A 13,264-nucleotide genomic window follows, 5' to 3' on the forward strand; every position below is an offset into this window, starting at 1 on the left:
TTCCCCATTTTTTTAAACTTTAAATTGATCTTTTATTGAAGGATAGTTGACACGCCCCATCCTTATGTGAAGCATAGGTTTCCCTCTGCCAGATACCACTTCTCCTTCCTGAAATAAAAGGATCCCCCCGGGCCTACATCTACTGCCCCACAGACCAGTGTGTCCGCTCTTGCAAAAGGGAGGACTTCCTGGGTGAACAAATGCAACGCGAGGCTCAGACCCCTCAGTGCCCCAGAGTAGCTGCAGCTTGGCCACGCTGAGCCTGCCATGGGCCCCTGTGTCTGCAGGGAGGTGGGGGAAGGAGAGGGGCGGGGCCCAGGGGCTGGAATGGATTAGAAGTGGCTAGGTGGGGGTGGAGCCCCGAGGAGGAGGCGGCGCCGCGGGGGCCCGTGGGGAGGTTGCTGGCCTTCCTCCCACGGCAGAGAAAGGGCTCCTGCCCACACCCCCCCACCCCCGCCCCGGCCTAGTCCGCCCGCCTCGGGGACATGCTGCTCAGCTGCTGGAGCCTGGCACATGGGGCTCATCCTTCACACCTTCCACCTGGAAGGTCCCGGGGTCGCCCCTCCCAATGCCCCGACGGCGCCCCGGGTCCAAGCGGGGGTGGGGGTGGGGGAACCCTCTCCTGACTCTCGTACTTTGCAGCTCCGTTTTCGTAGCTTCTTGCTCCGGCAGCGACCCTCCAGCGAGCCCCAGAAGCCACCTGGGGCCGCCGGGGCCTCAGAAAACCTGGACCACGCAGCGCGCGCTGTGGCACCGGGCGAGAAAGGGCGTTGACGGGGTCAGGAGCAGCACCGCACAGTGACTGACCGCAGCCACTGGCCAGGCGTGTGGCGTGGTGGCCCGCGGCACCCGCCGGGGTGAAGCGCTCTACACCTACAACTAATGTAGCTTTCTGGGTCCACCATATTTCATTTTTGTTTTCTTCTTAATTAAAAGAGAAGGAGCGGCGGGGGTCGTCCGCTGCAGCGGGGCGGGAGGAGGAGCGCGAGGACAAGTCCAGCCTCAGGGCCGCCCCCGCTTCTCCCCCGCCTCCGTGGCGCCGGCGTCGCCGCCGCCGCCCTCTCACGCTCTCCGGGGCGAGTGAGCGCCACCCGTGTTAGGGACGCGCGAGTGACCCGGGGCCCGCGCGCCCGCCCGTCGTCCTTGACAACGCGACACAAGGTCACGGAGGGCCCGTCCCCAGGCCCGACGCACCCCGCGCGGCGCGGGCCATCAGGGCCCCGCCCGCTCTCCGGCGCAGGCAGCAGGCCGGACAGCCCTCCGCTCTGCGTGACGTCACCGCGCCGCGCCCGAGGAAGGCCCCGCCCCCGCCCCCGCCGCGCGTGTGGCTCGGCGGCTGCGGAGGACGGACATGGCGCGCGAGTTGCGGGTGCTGCTGCTGTGGGGCCGCAGGCTGCGGGCGCCGGCGCTGGCGGCCGCCCCGAGAGGTGAGGGGGGGCGGGGGGCGGGACGCCCCGGGTCCGAGCCCGCGCCTTTCTCCACTGCGAGGCTCGGAGGTTCGGCTGAGCGCGCGGGACGCCCCGTGTCGCCGGACTGCCCGGGTTCCGCCCCCGCCGTCGGGGAGCGCGGTTGCGCCCCGGCCCGCGGGACCCCTGCAGGGGCTTCTCCCCGCCGAGCCCCGGCGCTGGGCTCGAGGCGAGGGGTCCGGGCTCTCGCTCCGGCCGCCGAGGGCGGTTCGGGGAGTGGGAACGGACTTGAGCCCCTCGTGGCCGCCCGAGCCGTGTTGCACCGGGGGCCGTAGGAGCCGCCTGCGCCGCGCCGACCGGCGCCACACCGAGTGTCCCGTCCGCCCGGGAGCGCGCACGGCGGGACCCGGGCGCAGCCGCCTGACCCTCGGCAGCGCGTGGCCTCTGGCTTCGTCACCCCCGGATTCCCGGGACCCGAAATTCCTGGGCGCTCACATCAGTGTTGGGGCGGAGGCAAAAAAGAAAAGAGTCACCGTAGTCTCTGCTTTCCCACTCCGCGTTCGGGAGAAACCGAGGGGCGGGCAGCATCCTAGCCTTCCGTCCAGGCTCTGCACACGGTTACACACGCACGTGGACTCGGGCTGTTTTTATGTGAAAAGACCTAAACCGTCTATGCGGTTTGCTCCGGAGTTGGGTTTAACGTTGTCTGCGTAGCTTCCGCGTCCTAGGCCGTCCCTGTCCCCCGATCTCTGGCTTTCCAGTGGCCGCGCGGTCGTTTACCTGCCGTGTCCCGTGAACGGACGTAATAAAGGATTCTGTGGTTTTCTGTTTCTTTTTTTTTTCCTTTTTTTCAAGATTTTGTTTATTCATGAGAGACACAGAGAGAGGCAGAGAGAGAAGCAGGCTCCATGCAGGGAGCCCGACGTGGGACTCGATCCCAGGTCTCCAGCATCAGACCCTGGGCTGAAGGCAGCGCTAAACCGCTGAGCCACCCGGGCTGCCCTGTGGTTTTCTGTCATTACACTGCTGCGTACAATGGCGAGTACTTAGATGTTTGCACACGTGTATGGCATTTAGAATTTCAGAATCCGACTTTTAGAATTGATGGTTCAGAGTCTGTGCGTATTTGAAACATTAGCTGATACTGCCAAATTGCTGTCCGGAAAGTCTTTATCGATTTATATTCCCGTTAGCAGGGACTGAGACCACCTCTATCCAGGCAGTTCCTCCGTGGATAGGAGTGAGAAAGTGTTTTCATTTGCTTAGTGGCCGTTAGTATATTTTCTATGAATGTCTTTTTTTATTTTTTATGTCTTTTACATTTTTTTCCCGTTATCTGAGTTTTACATTTTGGTGTAGTGTCTCTCTCTTTTAAGACTGTTTATTTGACAGCACAAGCAGGCAGAGGGAGAGGGAGAAGCAGGCTCTTGAGTGGAGAGCCTGATTCCAGGCTGGATCCCAGAACGCTGGGATCATGACCTGAGTCAGAGGCAATGCTTAACCAACCGGGCCACCCAGGCACCTCTAGTGTCTGTCTGTCTGTCTGTCTCTCTCTCTCTCTTTTTTTTTAATTTATCTATTCATGAGAGACAGAGGGAGAAGCAGGCTCCATGGAGGGAGCCTGACTTGGGACTCGACGCCAGGATTCCCGGATCACATCCCGATCCGAAAGCACAGACCCAACTGCTGAGCCACCCAGGTGTCCCTCTTTTTTTTTTTTTTTTTTAAACAGTTTTTAAAAGCATGCATTAACTGATAAGATAGTTGTAAGTTTTATACTTTTGCTTGTACCCACCGTCTTTCTCCTTTTTGGGTTTATTTCTTGTCATGCAAGAGTATACTTTTGTGTTCTGCAGAAGTCTTTAGTTTGTAAATTTTTTTTTTTTTTTTTTAAGATTTCATTTATTTAGTCATGAGATATACACAGAGAGAGGCAGAGACACAGGAAGAGGGAGAAGCAGGCTCTATGCAGGGAGCCAGACGTGTGGGACTCGATCCTGGGTCTCCAGGATCATGCCCTGGGCTGAAGGCGCTAAACCGCTGAGCCATCCAGGCTGCCCAGGTTGTAAATTTTCTAAGCCCCATCATGTCTAAAATATTTTATTTTACCCCCCGACTAGTGTAGTAGGTTGCCTGGGTATTCCAGGTCAAAATAATTTTCCTTCAAAGAGGAGGATATTGGTCTGCTGTTTTCTAGAGCCAGTTACAGATGAGCAGTCCTAGCAATTTCATTGTTTCTTTTGTAGATGACTTGTTTTTACCTTTCTCTGGAGGTTAAAGTTTCTCTTTTTTGTGTTCTCAGATGTTCTAATCATGTTTGTTGTAATTCATTCTTCATATCATGTAGTGAACCTTCCACTGGGAAGACATGCCAGTTTTCAGCCCAGCCAGTTTTTTTTTTTTTTAACTCCTTCCTTTAATAATCTGCATCCTCTCCTTCTGAACTTCTATTGCAGTTCTCCTTGCAAATCTTTTGTTTGAATCTAAGATTGAGACCCTGTTCTTGGAAGCAGGGTGTAGTGCACATGTTCTTGATACCCACCGTGTGGGCAGTCGTGAAGGTCTAGTTGTTTGGAGGGACTGAGTGATGGGTGAGTTTAGCCTAGAAAATGAATATCTTATACAAAGGGGTTGGGGGCGGGGAGAATAAGAGAAAGTACCTCCACAGAAGATTCAGAATTCTCCTGTATTTTTTTTCCTCTGTTGCTGGGAAAGTGTTCCCAAATGTTAGCATTTGCTTGGCCTCACATCTTAGAGTCGGACTTTATCACCATCCCAGTTCTTCCCACCTGCTCCGGTGAGGTTTTGAACAGTCTCGGCTTGTGGACTTTTTATTTTTCATTTTTGCTCATTACTTATTTAACAGATATATTTTGAGGGATACTTGGCTAGCTGTCAGAAGGGCTCACAACTCTTGGTCCTGGAGATGTGAGTTTGAGCCCCATGTTATGCGTAGAGATTACTTAAACTAAAAAAATAAATAAAATAATATTATATATATATATTTTTGAATGCTCTCTGATACTTCAGAGATGATGTGACCCTGCCGTTGGCGTCATAGGTTAGGTGGGAGCTTGTGTTTGCCAGGCAGTATACTGGGCCATTTCCGAGGCCTCTGTGCCCAGTCAGGGAGCACTGAAACGTGGATGATTGCTTATGTGGATCTCACAGAAGAGAAAGGTTATGAGCCCGGTCTGGAAAGCACCAGATGCAGGGTAAGAGGGTGCTACTGAATGATTGGGTTTCGCAAGAAATGGGAATATATATGGGAATGAGTAAGAGGCTAAAAATTATGTGCTTTCTCTTCTGTTAGATGTAAACTTGTGGACCATTTTCTGTAATCGGGATGGTCACAGTGCCAGGTGTGGGCCAGTGTTTAGGAAACCCAGCTGCAGGCACTATGAGGGCCACACACCTGATTCTGCGTGCCCCCAGGACCAGGTGGGTGGGCTCCAGGTGAATCTTAAATTGATTTCTAGGCGTTTAGAACCATCGAGTAATTTCTTGCCCTGGTGAAAGGTGGGTATTATAAGGAGTAGGGATATCAGAACCTAGGTAACCTGGAAAACGTGATATATATATATTTTTTTAAGATTTTATTCATTTATTCATGAGAGATACACAGAGACAGAGAGAGAGAGGCAGAGACACAGGCAGAGGGAGAAGCAGGCTCCACACAGGGAGCCCGATGTGGGACTCGATCCCGGGTCTCCAGGATCACACCCTGGGCTGCAGGCGGCACTAAACCACTGCGCCACCGGGGCTGCCCCAAGACGTGATATTTGTAGTAAAAATGTAAACTGTCATGAAACCTTCCACTAGTTCTGATGAGTAATAGAAGTAATGGATTTGCCGGTAGACAATCAAGAAAGTGTTCCCAAAGAAGAGACGATGAGCATGAAAAATCAGCAACAGGTTTGATCTCCAGAGGCAGAAGATTATGATGTAAGGTGGAGAGGGTAATGGGTTGGTCATTTCACTTGGCTGGTAACTGCAATGACACCACAGCCCTGAGTCCTGTGTTCTAATCTCGAGGACACTCTGGGTCTCACTGTTGGTGTTGCCAGGACCCCGTTATGAGGCAGCCACCGCAGGACTGCTTGCGCTCGAGTTAGTGTCCTCTGCCTTTTCCAGTCTCTGTAAGCTGGAACCTTTGCTGGAATGTTCTGCCTTAGAAGTGAGATTTAGAAGGGTGAGGAGTCTGCTCCAAGTACCAGAAACATCAGAAGAGCAGAATTTCCCCACTTTGTTGTAGGGCTCAAGCATTGCAGGTTTGCTTTATTTCCCAAAAGGAACTCCTGCCTAGACCCTGTGCAGCCACAGCCCCACATTTACTGCTTTTATTCTTTTTGTTGATTTATTTTGCTTCTTCCCTCTGCTCTCACTTTGGGGGCCTGTGCTGTTTAATTCATGCCCTCACAGCTCTTGTGTTGCAGCCCAGGAGTGAGAATGAGAATTCAGTCACATCTCATGTGTTCCCAGGCTCTCTGCAGGATGAGTAGAGCAGCACTTGTGGGGCAGATTTCACTCTCTGTGAAACACGTATTCATGTTGCTAACGTAACAATAATAGGTTTGATCCTTAACTGCTTAGACTCTAAATGGTGTTGCCACCTCTGTAAACCACAGAGCTGGGACACCTGGGTGGCTCAATGGTTGACCATCCATCTCTGGCTCAGGGCATGATCCCAGGGTTCTGGGATCAAGTCCTGCATCGGGTTCCCTGGAGGGAGCCTGTTTCTCCCTCTGCCTGTGTCACTGCCTCTCTCTCTGTGCCTCTCATGAATGAATAGCTAAAATCTTAGAAAACTACAAAACTATAAATCACAGTGCTGGGGCCTTGATCAGCACCAGCGAGGCACATAGGCAAAGTGTGTGTGGCTGGCTGCCCAAGAGGCACCAGGTGGGCTGTGGTGTGACGGGCTTGGTTAGGACCAGAGGGACCAAGTTATCTGCAAAAGATCAGCCAAACCCAGATGGTAATAGGTTAGCAAAGGCTTTATTGGTTACTAGCTGAATAGTTGGCCAGAATTAAGGCAACAACAAAAATCTCCCAAGTGTTTGCTGCCCTTGTGCATTGAGACAAATGCTGCTTGAAGCGGTGTGTGTGTGGGGGGGGGAGTTGGGGTGATGAGAAAACATATTTCTCACCTCTACCCCCAAAGTCCAACAAAGATGATTTCAATAGGGAGACTTACTAAGGCAGTGATGGTGGTCGCTGTCTAAAACCAAAATACAGACTTGGCATCAGCGAAGTGTATCCAGTTCACACTCCAGGGAAGTGTTTAATTTTTTGTTTTTTAAAGTATTTATTTATTCGACACAGAACATGAGCATGCACAAGCAGGGGGAGTAGCAGGGAGAGGGAGAAACAGGTAGAATTCGATCCCAGGACCCTGGGATCACGACCTGAAAGGAAGGCAGATGCTTAACTGAGCCACCCAGGTGCCCTCCAGTGAAATATTTTAGTTCAAAGCCAGAGGATGTTCTTGAATTGCATTTTTGGTGCTCTTAGTGTAGCCAGCTAGAATTTTTCTTAAGTACCATCTTGCCCAGTCTGGAAACGGAAGGCTTGACTTTTTTTTTTTTTAAGATTTTATTTATTTATTCATGAGAGGCACACAGAGAGGCAGAGACACAGGCAGAGGGAGAAGCAGGCTCCATGCAGGGAGCCCAATGTGGGACTCGATCCCGGGTCTCCAGGATCAGGTCTTGGGCTGAAGGCGGTGCTAAATCACTGAGCCATCTGGGCTGCCCGGAAGGTTTGACTTTTACTAGGAAGCTGCTATTTGCTTACTCCACCAAGAAATTCTGTAGTATTTAGTAAAGATTTTGGGGTGTTTCTGGTATGGCTGCTAAAGCCATTAGGAATTGTATACCATGAAAGTTGTAGCTTAGAGAGCTGCTATCTACTTGGGCATCATCCCCACCTGCTTTTTCACCAGCTGAATGCCCATAGATCAGATAAATTGAATTCAGGTATATGGGAATCATGGACTTAATTTTAAGAGTAGCTCAGTTATTTAGCAGCCATATAATTAAGCTATGTGTTTAGAACATCAAAACTAATTTTAAGATAGCAAAATGAATACAGTATTAAAAGGCAGAAGATTAAAAAAAAAACAGATGATTATATGGTAATACTATTAAATAGGTCTCAATCCTTGTATTGGAACTCGATGTGTCAGGTAGCCGGTGTGGTGCACTGCCATTGTGGTTCACACAGACCAGGGTTCTCTAATTTATGGAGAATGGAGTGCCTGAGGGGATGTTCCATGAAGCTTACTTTTTTTTTTTTTTTTTTAAAGATATTCTTCATCCATTCATGAGAGACACACAGAGGCAGAGACACACAGAGAGAAGCAGAGACACAGGCAGAGGGAGAAGCAGGCTCCATACTGGGAGCCCGACGCGGGACTTCATCCCGGGTCTCCAGGATCACGCCCTGGGCCAAAGGCGGCGCTAAACTGCTGAGCCACCTGGGCTGCCCAGAAGCTTCCTTTTAAAGAAGTAAAACATTTCATTTTTAGCCATTATGATTAGAAGTTTTTCTAAAACAGGTACATCAGATGGAGTGTAACTGAACCTTCTTTTGATGTTTTCAGAGTCATTGTGATTGTTAGTCTACAATTTTCTCTGGTAACACAAGGGCCCTTGAAGGCCACTGGGTCATGATCCTGGGGTCCTGGGATCCAGTCCCAAAGCGGGCTCCCTGCTCAGCGGGAAGTCTGCTTCTCCTCCCCCTCTCTCATGCTTGTGCACATGCAAGTGCCAGCCAGGCATCCCATGTGGTGAGAACTTAGATGATTTATGCTATTTATTTAATTTTTATGTGCTCCATAAGTTTATGATTCTTGGGTTACATATTTTGCTTAGAAAGCATTTCTTCTTAAATCATTAGAGAAAAAGATGTCAAGATGATCAATATCAGTAGGAAAGGCAAATCAAAACCACTTTGAGGTTCCACTTCATACCCACTCCGGTGGCTGGGATGAAAACCATAGGTGATAATGATGTGGTTTGGAGTATTGGGGTCCAGAGTCCATGGCCAAGAAAGGATTCTTGAGAGGTCTTTGGTGCAAAAGACCTTTGGTGGTTTTATGAAAGCACAGGGACAGGACTGTGGGCAGACAGAGCTGAATTGGGTTTGCAGGGAGTGACTGATTATGCAAGAGTTTCTATCCTGTCGAGGGGAGGGTGGTGTTAGGCTCCAAGTAGTTGAGTCTGTAGGTTTCTGGAGATTGCTTGCTTGCCCCTCCTTCCCTTCCTCCATCCATTCGTTCCTCCCTCTCTCCTTCCCTTTCCTTCCTTCCTTCCTTTTTCCTTCCTTCCTTCCTCTCTTCCTTTTTTCTTCCTTTTCCTCTTCTTCCTTTTTTTTTAAGATTTTATTTAATTGACACAGAGAGCACAAGCAGGGGGAACTGCAGAGGGAGAGGAAGAAGCAGACTCCCCGCCGAGAAGGAACCCTGACATGGGACTCGATCCCAGGACCCTGGGATTATGACCTGAGCCGAGAGCAGATACTTAACCTACTGAGCCACGCAGGTGCCCCTGAAGATGGCTTGTTTCTTGTAAATTATTAAGACAGTTGCAAACTGATGGAAACCCATGTCCTGCATGACTGTGATCTCTATTGATTAACCACTTGTTTTCCCCTTTCCTTTGTTTTAGGGCAGCCAGAAGTGCCTGAGGAATGTCACATGTATCTCACGGGGTGGCCAGGGGAAGTTTGTGGGGTGTTAGCTTGTGCTTTGCCCTTAGCTTGCCCTGTGCTCCCTCATCAATAACACCAGTAGCATTGGTGAGGAGGTAGAGAAATCAGAGCCCTTGCTGACTGCTGGCAGGAATGTAAAATGGGCATCACTTTGAAAAACAGTCCACAGTTCCTCAAATGAGTAAGCACAGTTACCATTCAGCCCAGCACTTCCACTCCTAGGTGTGTACCCAGGGGACCCTGAAATATACATCCACACAGAAACTTGTACAGCAATGTTTATGGCACAGACATAAAGCAGAAACACCCCAATTGCCTATTAACTGATGAATAAGTAAACAACGTGTGGTCTGACCCTATAATGGAATATTATTCACTGTGTGGTATCTGACTGGCTCAGAAGAGTATGCAGCTCTTGATCTCAGGGTCCTGAGTTTGAGCCCCATGTTGGGTGTAGGGATTACATAAATAAATACATATTTTTAAAAAGAATATTATTTGGCCATAAAAAAGAGCGAGATATGATATTTGTTATGATGTGGATGAACCTTGAAAACATGACGTTAAGTGAATGAGGCCAGATGCAGAAGACTACATATAATTCCCTTTGTGTGAAATGTCTCAGATGGGCAATCTATAAGGATAGGAAGTGACTGCCGGGATTGGGGGGATAGGAGTGGGGAGTTGCTGCTAATGAGCTTGTGGTTTCTTTCTGGGGTGATGATCTTCTGTGGCACTAGATGATAGTGATGGATACTCAGCCCTGTGAATGTGCTAAAGCCCACTGGTTTGTACACTTTGGGTGGATTATATGTTCTTAAGGTGTTCTTAAATTACTTCTTATGTTGTCTTTTTTTTTTAATTTTTTTTTATTTTATTTATTCATGATAGGCACACAGTGAGAGAGAGAGAGAGAGAGAGAGAGAGAGAGAGAGGCAGAGACACAGGCAGAGGGAGAAGCAGGCTCCATGCACCGGGAGCCTGACGCGGGACGCGGGACTCGATCCCGGGTCCCCGGGATCGCGCCCTAGGCCAAAGGCAGGTGCGAAACCGCTGCGCCACCCAGGGATCCCCACTTCTTATGTTGTCTTCAGTAGTTTTAGCTTTTATTTGCACTTTATAGCCCATCTGGAATTTTTTATTTAATAAGTGAGAGAAGAAATTAATTTTGGTATTGTAGCTTTAAATTAATGTGCGTTAACATGTTTAATAGTATTTCCTTGTGATTTTCAAAAATCTTGGCCATTTATGCAAAAATTTAGTTTTTCATATGAATTTTAGAATTAGGTTAAATAGTTTAAAAAATTGCGTTTTCTTTGGGCTTATGTTAAAAATATAGGCTAGTTTAGAGAATTGATGCCTTTATTTAATTTTAAGTAAGCTTTATGCCCACCATGAGGCTTGAACTCATAACCCTGAGATCAAGAGTCATGTGCTCCACCACCTGAGACAGCCAACTGCCCAGAGAATGGATGTGTGTGGATTGACACTTCCAGGCTGCCCAGGTGGCTCAGCGTTTTAGCGCTGCCTTCAGCCCGGGGCGTGATCCTGGAGACCTGAGATCGAGTCCCACGTTGGGCTCCCTGCTTGGAGCCTGCTTCTCCCTCTGCCTGTGTCTCTGCCTCTCTCTCTCTCTCTCTCTCATAAATGAATAAAATAAAATCTTTAAAAAAACAAATATTTATGCTTCCTGTCCAGGGACATTTCCCCAAGCTTTTTTTTTTTTTCTTTTTTTTTTAATTTATTTATTTTTATTTATGATAGTCACAGAGAGAGAGAGAGAGAGAGGCAGAGACTCAGGCAGAGGGAGAAGCAGGCTCCATGCATTGGGAGCCTGATGTGGGATTCGATCCTGGGTCTCCAGGATCGCGCCCTGGACTAAAGGCAGGCGCCAAATCGCTGCGCCACCCAGAGATCCCTCCCCAAGCTTTTTTGATCCCTTTGTAAATGTGTTTTATGTCCTTATTAAATTTTTTTAGTGTGTTTGGCAATTAGGTAACTTTTATAGGTATGTATATTTATAACCTAACACAAAATAACCTACCACAGCATCCAAAAGTGCAAAAGGTGTGTGCACTGAGAAGCATATTTCTGTCATGGATACCCTCAGACACCAGGTAACCCTCCTGGGGGCAACCCCCTTAGCCAAGTCCTTGCAAAGATATGCATGACTCGTGAGAATAACGTCCATGTATGTGTACACATACACGTGTATTTTAACATCATGGGAGCATATGCAAACTACTGTCTGGGCCAGGTTTATTTCTTTTCTTTTCTTTTTTTTTTTTTTTTTAAGATTTTATTTATTTATTCATGAGAGACACAGAGAGGCAGAGACACAGGCAGAGGGAGAAGCAGGCACCATGCAGGGAGCCCGATGCGGGATTTGATCCTGGGACTCCAGGATCTTGCCCTGGGCCGAAGGCAAGTGCCAAACTGCTGAGTCACCCAGGGATCCCCCAGGTTTATTTCTTAATGTATCTTAGAGATAACTTTGCATCGGGGGATGCCTGGGTGGCTCAGTGGTTGAGCGCCTGCCTTCGGCCCAGGGCGTGATCCTGGAGTCCCGGGATCGAGGCCCACATCGGGTTTCCTGCATGGAGCTTGCATCTCTCTGCCTGTGTCTCTGCCTCTCTCTATGTCTCTCATGAATAAATAAATAAAATCTTAAAAAAAAAAAAAAAAACAAAACTTAGCATCGGGACATTGCACACAGACTGGTCTCATTTTCCTGTGTGACAGTATTTATTATCTATGCATTTATTTACTATTCCTCTATGGCTGTCAATCTGGTATCCATCTACACTGGATCCTCAATTGGTATCTCTATACAGGCTTGCGCATGACCCCAGCATTGACAGTTGACGGGAAGGGGCTCGCTCTTCTGTGACAGCTACGTTATTTAAGAGTTTTTTGTTAGGGGATCCCTGGGTGGCTCAGCGGTTTTGCGCCTGCCTTTGGCCCAGGGCGCGATCCTGGAGTCCCGGGATCGAGTCCCGCGTCAGGCTCCCGGCATGGAGCCTGCTTCTCCCTCCTCCTGTGTCTCTGCCTCTTTCTCTCTCTCTCTCTCTCTCTCTCTCTCATAAATAAATAAAAATAAATCTTAAAAAAAAAAGTTTATTGTTAATTATGGGGCACCTGGGTGGCTCGGTTGATGAAGCATCTGCTTCGATCCCAGGTCTCCAGTATCACGCTCTGGGCTGAAGGCGACGCTAAACCGCTGCGCCACCCGGGCTACCCCGCCCCCCCCCCCCCCCCCCCCAGCCTCGTCTTTATATGCAGGGTTCAAGTGTATCCACGGAGGAAAATCCTTAAATGGAATTTGCCAAGTTAGAGGGTATATGTGTTTGTCATCTTGACCAGCGTAGCCAGTCACCTTCCACGGGGTCAGGCCATTTCCTGCTGCCTGGAGCAAGCCACTGGAAGTTCTGAGTTGCCCCTGAAGTAACAGTGCAGGTGTGTTGACCTCTCGGTGAACTGTGGCTAGAACTGGGGCACAGTGCCCATGTGGGGGCCTCAGATCAGTGTGTGTTGATGAAGCCGCTAGGCCTCAGTCCTGCCTGATTACCTTTGATCCATCCCAGGCAGGCTGGCCTCTAACCTGGGCTTCCTATTCCAGGTTAGGCTTCAGGGAGATCCAGCCCCCTGGCCGTATCAGGTCCCACACGTGACACTACAGGATGCTCCTCTGCTTAAATCAGGCTGGGTTCCAAGAAGCTATGTGTACTTCTCTGTGGGCAAGTTCAGTGACCCAGAGAGGTTACGGCTTTTTCTTTCAACCCCTCCCCTTCTCCCTTTATACGTTCGATCTAAAGAGAGACGCGTGGAGTATGCATGTGCAGTTTAAAAAGAAGTGTAAAATGAACACACGTTAACCCAGTTTAAGGAGTTGAGATTACCAACTCTCTGAAGGCCTGTGTGCTCTTCCCTGAGGCATGTCCTTCTCTTTCCCCTGGAGGTAACTGCTGACCTGAATTTTCTGTTTTCTTGTGTATACATACTGTGTATGTTCTTGGGTCAACATTTTGTTGGCTTAGTTTTATCCATGCTAATGGTGTAGTTCATTAATTTTTGCTGTTAATACATTGTGTTCGTATACCTTCGTTTCTTTATGTCGAATTGCTGGTGTGTACTTAAATGGAGTT

At 49.1% G+C, this 13,264-nt stretch overlaps 1 protein-coding gene across 4 annotated transcripts in view; it reads left to right on the forward strand.

Annotated features, from left to right (window-relative positions):
• The first annotated feature begins 1,062 nt into the window (after positions 1-1,062).
• The window catches only part of TRAP1 (TNF receptor associated protein 1), a 52,436-nt gene continuing 40,234 nt past the window's right edge, over positions 1,063-13,264 (forward strand). The window contains exon 1 of one of the 4 annotated variants that reach the window (XM_026003002.2): positions 1,063-1,427. In XM_026003002.2, coding sequence (XP_025858787.1) covers positions 1,352-1,427 — 76 coding nt within the window. In that variant the 5' untranslated portion in view covers positions 1,063-1,351. Of the gene's footprint in view, positions 1,428-7,713; positions 7,834-10,010; positions 10,162-13,264 lie in introns of those variants that run through there. The other 3 variants (XM_072751379.1, XM_072751382.1, XM_072751381.1) reach the window with 3 other exon arrangements.

Source organism: Vulpes vulpes, chromosome 3 (genome assembly GCF_048418805.1).
Source record: "Vulpes vulpes isolate BD-2025 chromosome 3, VulVul3, whole genome shotgun sequence".
Taxonomy (NCBI): Eukaryota; Metazoa; Chordata; class Mammalia; order Carnivora; family Canidae; genus Vulpes; species Vulpes vulpes.